General features: G+C 36.1%; 1 protein-coding gene across 5 annotated transcripts in view; it reads right to left on the minus strand.

Annotated features, from left to right (window-relative positions):
* PDE1A (phosphodiesterase 1A) overlaps positions 1-12516 on the minus strand; it is a 337449-nt gene extending 324933 nt beyond the window's left edge. For 2 of the 5 annotated variants that reach the window (XM_032856065.1, XM_032856063.1), the window contains exons 1-2: positions 11888-12057; positions 11540-11650 (exon numbers count right to left, since the gene is read on the minus strand). In XM_032856065.1, coding sequence (XP_032711956.1) covers positions 11540-11640 — 101 coding nt within the window. In that variant the 5' untranslated portion in view covers positions 11641-11650; positions 11888-12057. The other 3 variants (XM_032856066.1, XM_032856068.1, XM_032856064.1) reach the window with 3 other exon arrangements.
* Positions 12517-12930: the final 414 nt, after the last annotated feature.

Genomic DNA, 12930 nt, shown 5'->3' on the forward strand with positions numbered 1-12930 from the left:
GGTCTTCCCAGTGCCTGTTGCCAGGGTAACAGGATATGAACCATCTTTCCTTAGACAACCAAGCAGTTTCCCTGCCTTATTCAATGTTTGGTAGGAAATTATATTTGCTCACGAAACCTAAGAGAAACACACTTCAGCAGAGAGCTCATTGAGAAATCATGCATTGGAAGAAATATTGTAAGTAGGAACATGCAGTTGATACTGTTGCTGTTGGAAATAAGTGGAAGAGAATTATATTGAACTGATTTTCTGAAAATCGCTTTTTATTTTCATAATCTTTTGATTGGATCAAAGAAGTAAATGAAAGGAGATATGGGAAGTTTAAAAAAAAAAAAAAGCAGAATGGTAGTAGGAAAAAAAATTCTGAAAGCCAGAAAAGAATTATCTGAATAATGTAGAAGCTAAGAGCTTGATTTTGGTGTATATCAGTTGACTTTTTTTGTGCAATAAACCATCTTGCAACTAGTGGCCAAAAACAACAAACATTTCTTATTTCCTTATGACTTTGAGGAAGTCAGATCGTCCCAGATGACTTCACTTACATATCTAGTGGTTAATGGTTTGGCTGGTGTAAGGGGAACTCAGCTGGAATGGTTTATATCTGCTTCACAGGCTTGTCCTCCAGGAGGTTTGACCAGATTTCTTCCCATGCTGATAGGAGAGTTCCAAAGAGCAGCAAAAGAGAATAAACTCCAATGCATAAGCCCTTTCCAAACCTTCACATGTGTCACATTTGCTAAGATCCCGTTGGCCAAAGCAAGCTGCATGGCCAACCTAAGTCTGTATGGGAGGGATTACCCAAGAGTGGATGAATATTGGAAGTCACAAATTGGGCCACATTATAACAGTGAACAATAACACGAAAGAATTTCTGGCAAACAGAGAGCTCTTTGGAAAACCTGAGATATCAAGGCAGAAATTTGCTGGAGGGTGAAATATCGAAGGGTCACACTTACAAAGATACTTTTTCAGTTGGTACTAGTAGAAGATACTGGAGATTTTGAGAGCTCTAAAAGTTCAAGAGGAGCTCCTTAGTCTATCTAATAACCAACTCCAAATGCAGTCAGAAAACAGGTGAGAAAAATGCTGTGTGCCTTTACATACTTTATGTTCTCTGTCAGAAATAAAGCAGAATAAACTCCATTTAGATGATTTTTCTAAAATAAAAGGAGAAAAAGTTCTGCTCACTTTACTTCAGGAAAGAATTTTATTATATGCATAAAATCTCTTAGAACAAGAAGAAGCAACACAGCAGGAATAAAATACCTAGTTTTAATCAATAGGACCCATGGCTTTACTCTTACTGGTAAATAAAATCTTCAGGGACAGACACCCAGATGTCTCTACTGTGCAGGGTTTTGGGTTTTTTTTTTTTTCTTCTGTTGTTTGGGACACCAAAGGCCACCTAAATTAAAATAATTTTGTAGGTATCCAAGCTCCAAAGAGGCAAGAGAGATTAGAAAAAGCACATTCCTTTGAAAATACTAGCTAGGATTATTTTGAAAATAATTTGATTAAAGGAGTAATAGTAGTACATGCCTAGGAGAAGGAGAGAAATAGAATTGGGGAGTTTCTGACATCTAAAGCATATGCCAAGTGATAACTCCCTTTGGAGTATGCAAAACTAGGCAAACAGATGGCAGGATTGTGGCGAAATCAAAACAAGAGAATAGTTTTTAATTCGTAAAATGTCAGGTTTTATAGTGAGTATTAAATGAAATTATCTTATCTAAGCCAGGGTTGATTGGAAAAGAAAGATATGGGCTTAGGAATCTGGCCTTCCCACTACTACCCAGGAAACATTTGTCAGGTCATTTAGTGTCTTTGAGGCTCAGTTTTCACATCAGAAGAAATGGGAGAATTGTGCTGAATCACATAGACCCAAAGAAAAATCTTTTAGAAATTATAAAGCACAAAAATTATAAAATACCATTACTACTATGATTCAATTATGAGTTTAAGTTAACTAAAAATACGATTGACGTATAAGTTGTTCAGTGTTTTATCTTGCTCCAAATGTCATTTGAAACACATCTTAGAATGTCCACATGTAAGCAGACCAGAATCAGCATAGTATTACTTTTTTTAAAAAAATATTTTATTTCTTTCTTTTTGAGTGAGAGACTGAGTGAGAGAGAAAGGGAGAGAGAGCACGAGCTAGGGGAGGGAGAGGGAGAAGAAGACTCCCCATTGAGCAGGGGGGCTGCCAGAGAGGGATTTGATCCCAGACTCTGGGATCATGTCCTGAGCTGAAGGCAGACATTTAACTGATGGAGCCACCCAGGAATCCCTGCATACTATTACTTTTCTAATAAGAAGTCTATTTTTATTTTCTTCTCAATCAAGTACCTTGTTCATGTACAAAATTTCAAGAATCCTTTGACCTTCCTCTCTTATGCAGAGATGAATTAAGGTTGACCTCTGTTTTCTTGCCCTGTGGACACTGTACTTAGGACTGTACTATTTTTTCACAACTAATTATCAACGAGTGTGAGTAGCTATAAATATCAAAATTTTACCTAGCAGAAATTACCTGCACTGAAGCATCTTCTGGCCCTATTTAATAAAAATGTGTGTTTTAAAATATGTTATAGAATATAAAATAAAATACAGTCTCTTTAAACAATTTCAAGAAGTTAGTTTAAAAGGAGAAACTAGAAAATGTTTTATTTATATACCTCACATAACCTATTACCACTTTTATATCCTTCCTTAATAAATAGTTATTCATGCCTAATACTTGCTTAGACCGGAAATTTGGAATACTGGATTCTCATGAGCCTTTAACATTATCATCTGTTCAATGATGTTAGTGAACAGCTCCTTTCATATCCAAAAGTCTTACAGCACAGACCTTTTGGATGGGAATCAGACTTGCTCAAATATTTACATTTGATTAGCTGATTGAAATATGTTAGAATAAGGGACAAAATCTAATAATATAATGGTAACTTGGTATTTTCTAAAATGAATCAGCAAAGGAAGGACTGTGGGACATGACAATAATTACTTGGAAGTCAACTCCTTTGGGAACCAGACCTAGACTGGGATAAGGAAAGACCTAAAGAATGATTTTCAAGCCAGAGTGACTCAGGAAATCATACTAGCCCTGCATTATACATGATAATAGAGCCCTAAAATCCATCCTAAGACTACCACAAGATGCTGAATTAAGGATACTGAATCCGTCCAGGCAATTCTTCTATCAGTGAAACTCAAAGGTCACTTCTCTTCCTCAGCTCTCTCTCCTGACACACCCATCACTCCTACGCCAAGGAAATGTAAATCCTTGAATATAAAAACCCAGGAATCTTGTTGAGGGCACTTCTGCTGACCTAAGAGAAGGTCTTCCTTTCTCATACTGACAACCCAACTCTCTCCACTGATTCTGATAAGAAAATTACTTGAAAAAATAGAATTCTTCATTTGCATGTAACATTAGCAATAATAATAATAACAGCTAGAATTTCTTGAATTCTGGACACTCACCTAAGAAGTTCATGAGATTTATTCATTTAATCTTTTCAATATCTAGGAGATAAGTAATGATATCATTCCCAGTTTACAGGTACAAAAACTAAGGTATTGAAAAATAAAAAACTTGGAGAAAATCATAAAGCTGTTAAATAGCAGAGATGACATACATATAAGAATAGATAAAATTATGGAAATATCAATAATTACAATATTTTGAAGAGATTACTGTATGCCAGCTACTGTGCTATATTTCTTTTCACTACCTTTATTTGGGCAATATCCAGATTCCCTGATCCTAATCCTTCCCTTTTGAGTGGAAGGACCTTCAACTGGAAAAGCCTTCCAGGCTGCCCTTTGCTACTTTTCACATTCTTTCACAAAGGAGGAGGAGGAACATTTGGTTGGGGAATTGTGGATAAAGAATTACACCTATGGGGTGGCGGGGGTGGGGGGAGCCTGGGTGGCTCAGTGGGTTAAAGCCTCTGCCTTTGGCTCAGGTCATGATCTCTGGGTCCTGGGATTGAGCCCCAAGTAGGGCTCTCTGCTCAGCGGGGAGCCTGATTCCCTTCCTCTCTCTCTGCCTGCCTCTCTGCCTACTTGTGATCTCTGTCTGTCAAATAAATAAAAAATCTTAAAAAAAAAAAAAAAGAATTACACCTATGGGTGTAAATTATCCTTTTCAGGGGGTGAGGAAAGGATATTCTGCATGTAGAAAGCACAGTCTCATCTGTTAGAGGCCATGAGGCACATATAGGAGAGATTTTGCCCATGCTGAGGAGGTCTGCAGTTTGGGTGGATAAATTGAATTCAAGGGTGTTCTGGCTTATTTAGCTGCAAAATCTTATCCTTCAACAGACATTCAGTCTGCAAAGAGGCTAACATTTTGATCTCTGTCAGCTGGACTCCTAAATCTATCCCTTACTTAATCTTGAACTTGCATTAGAGATATCATTCATTAGCTCCACCCCACCCCACAATCTCATGAGATAGGTATCAATTTTTGTCTATTTCTCAGTTGAAAAGTCATGTTCTAAGATAAATCATTCCTATCCAAAGTGCCTTCTCAAGTAACTCCTGATCACATCACCTTGTACATTTTCTTCAGGTCACTTCTTACTCTCTATTAACTTATTTTTTTATTGATTTTGATATTCATTTCCTCTACTAAAATGTTAAGTTTCTGTGCCTAAGCTTGTGCCTGATACAGCATACAACCAGCGGGTATTTATTAAATGAGTGAATGAATGATGAATAAAATAATTGGATTTTTACAAACAAGGAAAGTGAAATTTAGAAAAGTTAAGAGATTTTCCATGATCATGGAGCTAAAGGACAGATTTATTAGAAAACAGCTGACTGATTCCAGAGTTCAGGTTTTTAATCTTTAAGGTACTTTACCTCAACCATATCTATTCTATAAATGTAATATTATATACGGACTGAAACCTATATTAAGATTATATACCAGAATAGATTTTGTGAGATGGTTTTCTTTAGTTTTATGACTATGGAAAGTTTTTAAACTTATTTTTCTGATTAATCCGTTAAACCATCAACCAAAGCCATCAAACCAATGTGAAACTAAAGACGGAGATTTATCAACAATTTACAAAAAAGAACATAAACATTTTTCCATGGTATTTGAAATGAAGCCACAATAAGCTCTCAATATCAGTAAGAAGATTGGTGGTCTGAGCATGTAAACCAGGGTTAGATGGAAGACCGTGAATTATTTAATGGCTAAAGATAAAGAGTATCTACTCCACTTCTCCATAGAGCAGCAGAGACTAACTCCCCCTCTGGGCATCCGTCTGTACAAGACTGTGTGTGTTGGAGGCAATGGTGGTGGAGAAGGTAAGAATATAAAAATGGTCATGTTGATTAAGCACTCTGGTATTCTGCTATGGAAGGAATGTACTTAGTTTCTCACTATTGCTGCATTAAAGCTACCATAAACTCAGTAGCTTGAACAACATAAATGAATTAGCTCCAGTTCCATAGGTCAAAAATTTGATGCACGTTTCACTGAGCTAAAATTAAGGTTTTGGCAGAGCTGCATTCTTTTTGGAGGCTTTAGAGAAGAAACTGCCTCTTGCTTTTGCAAGCTTCTAAAGGTTGCCCACATACCTTGGCTCCTAGCCTGTTTCCTCCATCTTCAAAATCGACGACGGCAAGTTGAGTCTTTCTCAAATCAGAGCACTCTGATCGCTTCTTCTGCCCCACTCTTCCACTTTTAAGAACCTTTGTGATTACGTTGGGCCCACTTGGATAATTCAGGCTAATCTCCATCTTTCAAGGTCAACTGATTAGCTACCTTAATTCCTCTATGACATTGTAAGGTAATATTTTAACAGATTCTAGGGATTAGGACATGGCCATGTCTGGGAGGCAATGACTCCGTCTACCACAAAGCCCATTGACTGAGTTTTAAGGATCTGCATCCTTTTCTGTGATATTTCTAGGTAACCATTCTGAGAATGTCTTCTTTTCTGTTTTGAAAGTAAGGTGAATAAGAGCCTTAGAGGGGCACCTGGGTGGCTCAGTCAATTAATGTCTGCCTTTGGTTCAGGTCCTGATCTCTGGGTCCTAGGATCAAGCCCTGGGAAGAGCTTCCCACTCAGCAGGGAATCTGCTTCTCCCTCTGCCTTCTGACTCTTTCTGCACTCTGGCCCCCATCCCACTTGTACTCTCTCTCTCTCTCTTTCTCTCAAATAAATGAATAAAATCTTTTTTCTTTAAGAGCTTTAGAATTAGGCAGATTTGTATTTAAATGCAAGTTTCACCAGGTACCAGTTGTTTAAAAACTAGGATACTTATTTTTTGAAATCATGTTATATTTGGGAAGTTCTAAAAACCAGTAGATGATAAGCACATATTACTTCTTCCCATCTTCTTCATCCCTATTCTATCTGTGAATCTATCTCTACTCCTTCAACCTGGCTTTAGGCCCTATTTTGACAGTCTGACTGACTCTCTAATTTTGAAGTTAGAACCGCTATAATATTCCAATTTTTACTCATTCATTCACTGAAAATGATTTATTGCATGATCTCCTATGTGCCAGGCACTGTGCTAGATGCTAGGGATCCAAAAGCAGACACAATGAACATGATTCTTGCCCTGAGGAATGCGTGGCCAAATAGTGAAGGTAGATTTTGTAATGAAAAGGGAAGTCCACATTCTTCATGAGCCAAATATAGGAAACTAACCCAGTATGGAGGGTCAGGATGGATTTCCTTTGCAAGTGAAATTTGATAAGAGATCTTTGAGCATTACTTAATAACATCCCTATTAGGATTTTGAGTAGGATACTCCTTCCTGACAAAGGAATTTCCCAAGCTCTGGAGGGCATTTATCATGCCTGAACCATGTGGTCCACGGAATACAGAAACACCCTCAGGCACTGCAATAACCAAAAACATCCCCACACATCTCTAAAAGTATCACAGGGAATAAGAGCAGCCCTGGCTGAGAAAGGAGAAAGGAGTGATTCCTTCGAGAAGAGAGAACAACATGAGCCAAGGCAGACAGGCAGTAAAAGCATTTCTTTGGGGCAACCTTGAGCCTGATTGGGAGGGGGCCACAGAGGAAGAGGCATGACAGAAGGCTCCAAATGTTGAGCAGGTACAAGGACACCATGTGAAGGATGTGGAACTTTGAAGAGAGGGTTCTAGAAGGCAGGACAGTAAAGGAATCAGATTTCCTCTTCTACAATGCTGCTTCACCCTAAGCATGATTCCAGTTGGGGAATATGGTGCTAATAGCTCCTGTCATTTTACCTGATTTTGCCAATTTTTATTTTAAGTATGTATTTCTGCTACATTTTCTTGGTGATAAGGGTTTAGGCAACTGTTTCTGAGAGCTGCTCAGCACACTGCCCTCTTCAATAACAGTTACTTTAAATTTGTCATAAAGTTATTACACATTTCTTCCTTTCTCCTTCACTTTCTGCTTCTCTATGTTTTATTCTTTCATTACACTCCATGATCATCATGTTCACCACCCATCAGAGGAAGAAAGAAAGAAAAGAAGCTGGAGTCTTTCAACTGTTGTGTTCACAGTTCTAGATCTTAATATCTGGATATCTGTCTAGATATGGAAAGATAGGAAGGTAAGCATCTAGATGTGAAAAACTAATTCTCATATATTAAGGTAGTTTCCAACAGTAAAATTTTCATAGGTCCTAGTCCTACATTTATAAAAACTGGAAGAATTGGCAATAAGTACTATGAAGTAGTGAGTCTCAGATTTTTATCTTGGGTTACAGTTTTGAGCAGTTTGTTTTCCTCCATTCTGTTGAACAACTGAATAAGATAACATTCTGATTTAGTTTTTGCTATAGTGCCATGTTCACTGGAATTTCTACTTGATCACAGTTTTCTGGAAATGTTGTCCCCCTTAGATAGAACTCTTAGAACAATGGCATCAACTGGAAAGAGCACCACCAATGTTTCAAAATATGGTTTTTGTTTTTTGTTTTTTTTTTTTAATCCACAGCTGTAGAGCAATTTTTACCTTTAAAAAAGAAAAAAAAATAGTACCATGACACAGAAAAAAAATAATTATTTCTAAAACTGGAAAAAAAACCCTGCATAAATGAAAAGACAGGCAACTTTTCTTCATGGGAATGAATACACTTAACAATCTTTGCAAAGATTAGAGTTAGAAAAATTTCCTTAGTATGTAGGAAGTAGTAGTAAAGAGTCACAGAAAACTTCTGAACCAGAAATTTCATTAGGTATTGCGATGGCAGAAGAAATAGGAAGTATTTTCTTGTCCTAAACAATTGATCATTTATGGACAAGTATATGATTCTTTTTAAATGTTGTTTGTGAAGGGTATGATGCCATAGTCATTTGCTAACATTTCCGCCATAATGGATGATGAGTCATAGTGTAAAATCTAAATTGTCACGTTGAGAGACATATTAGTGGTAGAATATGGATTCAAGAAAGCAAAGAAAAAAGCCATAATTATAAAATAAAATTAATAGAATCAAGCATACAAATATACATCAGGAATCAGAAGAAGAAAGTGTTTCACCCTTGTTTCCACAAAGGAATACGAGATTTTTTGGCACATCACTGAATATGGGGTCTCAATTAAATATTACATGAAGAAGATTTAAAAGAAACTCAATGAAAAAAAATCAATAAAATGGTAAGGAATAACTGATATTTTAATTTAGTTTACTGATGTTTTCACATTTCTTACAAAATTTAAAAACTATTTCTATGGACTCAGAAAAGTGATTTAAGATGTTATGTTATATGAGATTCCTTATATCTTCTGTAAATAAGTAGCTCATGTTTCCATATTTAAAGTATAGTTGAATAAGCTTTATTTTAACCTTTGTCTTTATTTTTATTTAACCTCAAAAATGTATGTATTACAAACCTACTTAAAAACAGAATGTCCTGTTGAGACAAATCAATGTATTTGTGAAGTTAGATATGGTTAAGAGTGAAAAAAATTACTTTCCAAATATATAAAGGTCTTCACTGGGTCTTCTTTAATAAACCAAGGATATTATTGTAAAACTGTTTGAGAGCTTTCATGAGTAGTGTAATTTTAATTGCCAACACTTAAAAAGTAGAATTCTAGGAGCAGAGATTTTGATAAGCTAAAAACTCTGTTTGAGTCAATATTACATTTTAAATAGGCAAGACAATTCCAGCAATGGTATAAGGAGACCCTCATATCACTGCTGTGAATACAGACTACACAAAAGACCATAATTAAAGATTTAGCTGTCATTAGTAATGCAGGTTTTAAATTTAGAGCTTCTTGTTGTGACGGTTCTAAACCTAGAATACTGGAAATGTCTTAAGTCAAAGTAAAAGTTAAACTATAGTACCAAAATGCAAATTCCTTCTTTCTATGATACAGAGGCAATCAGTCATTTCAATCAAGTTCAGTAATGATGATTATTTTTTAAAAAACTTGTTTCAGTAATTTTTTTCCCTAAGTGGTCATTCAGTGTCTTTATGTGGATACACACCAAATTTCCTTAGTACATACATGTATATTTTATCCTACATCAACATTGACTATCAAGTGTCGAAGGTCTACTGTTGAATGGCTGTCACTCTCTACTGAAACAAAATGAGATCGATCTTTGAGATCATTTGATAAAGTGAAAGTCAGATAATTTTGCTCTAAAATGTTAAGTAAACACAAAGTCACTTTTCAAATTTCTTAAAGACATAGGCACAAATTCACTATCATACACACATACATTTAAGTAACTACATATATTCATACATTTAAGTAACTATAGGAAAATAAAACAAATACAAACAAAACAAACAAGCAAAAAAATCCTGTCCTGATAGAGGGAAGAAAATCTAAAATAGGTTATAATATGATCTATAATTTTTCCGGTACAGATGTTCATCTACTAATTAGGTTAGGACACAAATCATCTGATGACTGCCAATGTTTAATTTTCATCTATGCTAATTAACTTTGTAAGTTTTTATTTGCTCTTACAGGATTATTTGTTTACCTAGAGAACAAACTCACCAAAAAAAACTGTAATTTTAAATCTTCAATGGTTCTTATTTCTCTAATTTCTCTAATTCATTCAAATGATGTAAGATGGCTTCCCTTTTTAAGTTATTCTCTGTTAAATGTTGTTTGCATTATTAGTGTGCTCTTATCTTAGGGTAGTGTAATGCCATGTATAACTTTAAATGAAAGAAAACATCCAGAGAATGCTCTTTAAATAGCTAAACATCACTAAATGCATTCAAATGGAAGGAAGTAGTTTTTCCTCTAAGCAAAGTTTGACATAATTTTTCTTTTAAAAAATCTTATATCAAAACAGCAACATCGAATTTATTCAGATGTTGCACTGTATATAATAGTATGTAAACAAACCATAGAACTACAAATCCTAGAAAATCTATATTTTGCATATTAAAAGATTCCTTCAGCTATTATTACAGAAAAGCAAATATGTTTTCATTTGAGATCTGCAAATACGTTAAGCAATTGCAATAGCCTGTAAATATTCATTTTACACATTTTTATTGAAATGTTAAAGTTGATTTTTCTTTTTTAAAGAGATTTTATTTATTTATTTGACAGAGACACAGTGAGAGAGGGAACACAAGCAGAGGGACTGGGAGAGGGAGAAGCAGGCTTCCCACCAAGCAGGGAGCCCCATATGGGGCTCCATCCCAGGATCCTGTGATCATGACCTAAGCCTAAGGCAGACGCTTAATGACTGAGCTACCCAGGCACCCCAAAGTTAATTTTTTAAATTATGGCATAACTAAAATAAAGCTTGTAAACATAGGGTTCTGGAGAACTAAACAGAACTTAGTAGCATACACAACAAAAAACTTAAATGTTGTTTAAATAGCAAGGTGAGTAGCAATGCAAGTAAAGTTTAACTCAGGTACTTACATTTCATGTTTGACATAAGCACATCTCTTGACCCATCTCAGTTTTATACCATGAGCTATTCTGTATTCTCAGAAGTGAATTGGTTAATTTAAATCTAAAACTCTCCAGTAAGTTTGGAATGCTACTAGTGTTTTTACCACATTTTTGCTTAAAGAAATATCAAGACAAAGACTAAGGACAATGCAGTATAAATATTTAGTATCACATTAATCCTGCTCTTGCTTTTTCAAAATATAATCACAGAGAAATAACTACCAGTGGTAATATTTCTATTTTTCCAAAGGAAATTTTTTTTTTCTGCAGGTAACCTGGCAAGTAGCTTTCCTAGTTACATTTCTGCATATCTAAATCACATATCTAAAGAATACAAACAGAATGTATAAAAGAAGCCATGTGTTATAACAGTGAAATGAATTCTCAGGGAGTTACCTTAATTTATATTAAATATACAGGTGCAAGAAAGATTACCAGTCATCCTTCAAGCAGGTTATTAGCTGAGACTAACATTTTATTTTCTAAGAGAAAATCTTTCTAAAGGAAACACCAGTCCACAAATTCAGATAGTAAGAACAATTAGTCATGTTAATAGTCAAATTCTGGGTGGGGTGTGGGAAATAAAAACACAGAACCAAGCAAAGAGCTTACTCACATTCCTTTCAGGCGTTGCCACATTTTTTCGGTGTGTTCTCCTATGAGATACTTAAAAGTGGTGTTTTCTAATTCTTCAATTTCTGTAGCAGTTGACCCCATGATGATACTCCTAGGGCAGTATAGTTACAGTCAGTTTCAGCAGCTAGAACAAGCATTCCTCAGTCCACTACAGATCTCAAACAGTTATATAGTAGCATCTCTCATCTATCAAAATGTTACAGATTTACAAAGCTGAGGGCAGCTTCTGCCAGAATTGCTATTGACTTTGACAGGCATATCCACTGCTCTCATCACCCGCCCTCCCCCCACCCCCCAAGCAGACAGCAATATAAACAGATCCTCTGACCTCACAGGAACAATCCGCACGTGTGAGCCTGCTACTGTACTACTGACCGACTGAGCGCTCCAGCTCTCCCCAAAAGCAGCTCATCTGTTACCGTTCGGTGCACTGAAGCACATCAGAATTCCTACAGTTTACAAGATCTATTATGCACAAGAGAAACGTGAATGACTTTAGCGCACCAGAAGAAGCTGAATTCGTCTCTACCAATGGAAGGAGGGCAGGATGTAATAAGAAAGCAGATGGTAGGAACCAGTGTCAGCAGCACCACCCTGAGAAAAAAGTGCCTGTTTTAAATGCCAAGGTTTTTGTCTCTTAATTGATCTGGAACCAACAGTTAAAGATATTATCATGTTCTAACAATAAAGGCAACAAATATTAATGACAACAATGAGGAAATAACACATAGAGCCATACAGAAGACAAACCACAGAGCTCCACAGGTTGTTACTGAAAGACTATGTACATCAATGATGCTGTAATCATGCTTATTCACCTTCTCCTAGCAACTCCACACAGTAGGTAACCGCCAATTTAACCAGAAGAAAACACAGCAGCTGCACACAGACTGCTCCGTGAATCCTTTGGGGATTAAAAGATAAATAATATGAAACTAATGTGGATGCTTGTGTGCGTGTGTGTGCGTGTGCATGTGTGTGTGTGTGTGTGTGTGTGTGTGTGTTGAGGGAAGGGAGTGTGTGAAGGTGGGGGGAAGAAGAAAGGGAGAGAGAGAGAGAAATTGATGCTGTGCTGCTTGTGCATTTTAGAAGAAAAATGAGAGAAAGTGAACATAAAAGGAATCAGAACTGAGTCATCTGCCAAGCTCCCAACACATGGTGAGCTTTCTTTGAAACAAGCACAGACCTTGAGTATGAGCTCCATAACAGCTATTGCTATCTGCAAGCTGCTAAGAAAAATACACTTAAAAGCAATATCTCTTCTTGCTTGTTTGGAAACCCACATGTAGTTTTGTTCCTCCATGCAAGAAACCTTGCTTGTTACCTTGAAGTTTAAAGTAGAGATATTCATAGGTAGTAGAGAAATGATAA

This window comes from Lontra canadensis, unplaced genomic scaffold (assembly GCF_010015895.1).
Source record: "Lontra canadensis isolate GAN:19392208 unplaced genomic scaffold, GSC_riverotter_1.0 scaffold11, whole genome shotgun sequence".
Classification (NCBI taxonomy): domain Eukaryota; kingdom Metazoa; phylum Chordata; class Mammalia; order Carnivora; family Mustelidae; genus Lontra; species Lontra canadensis.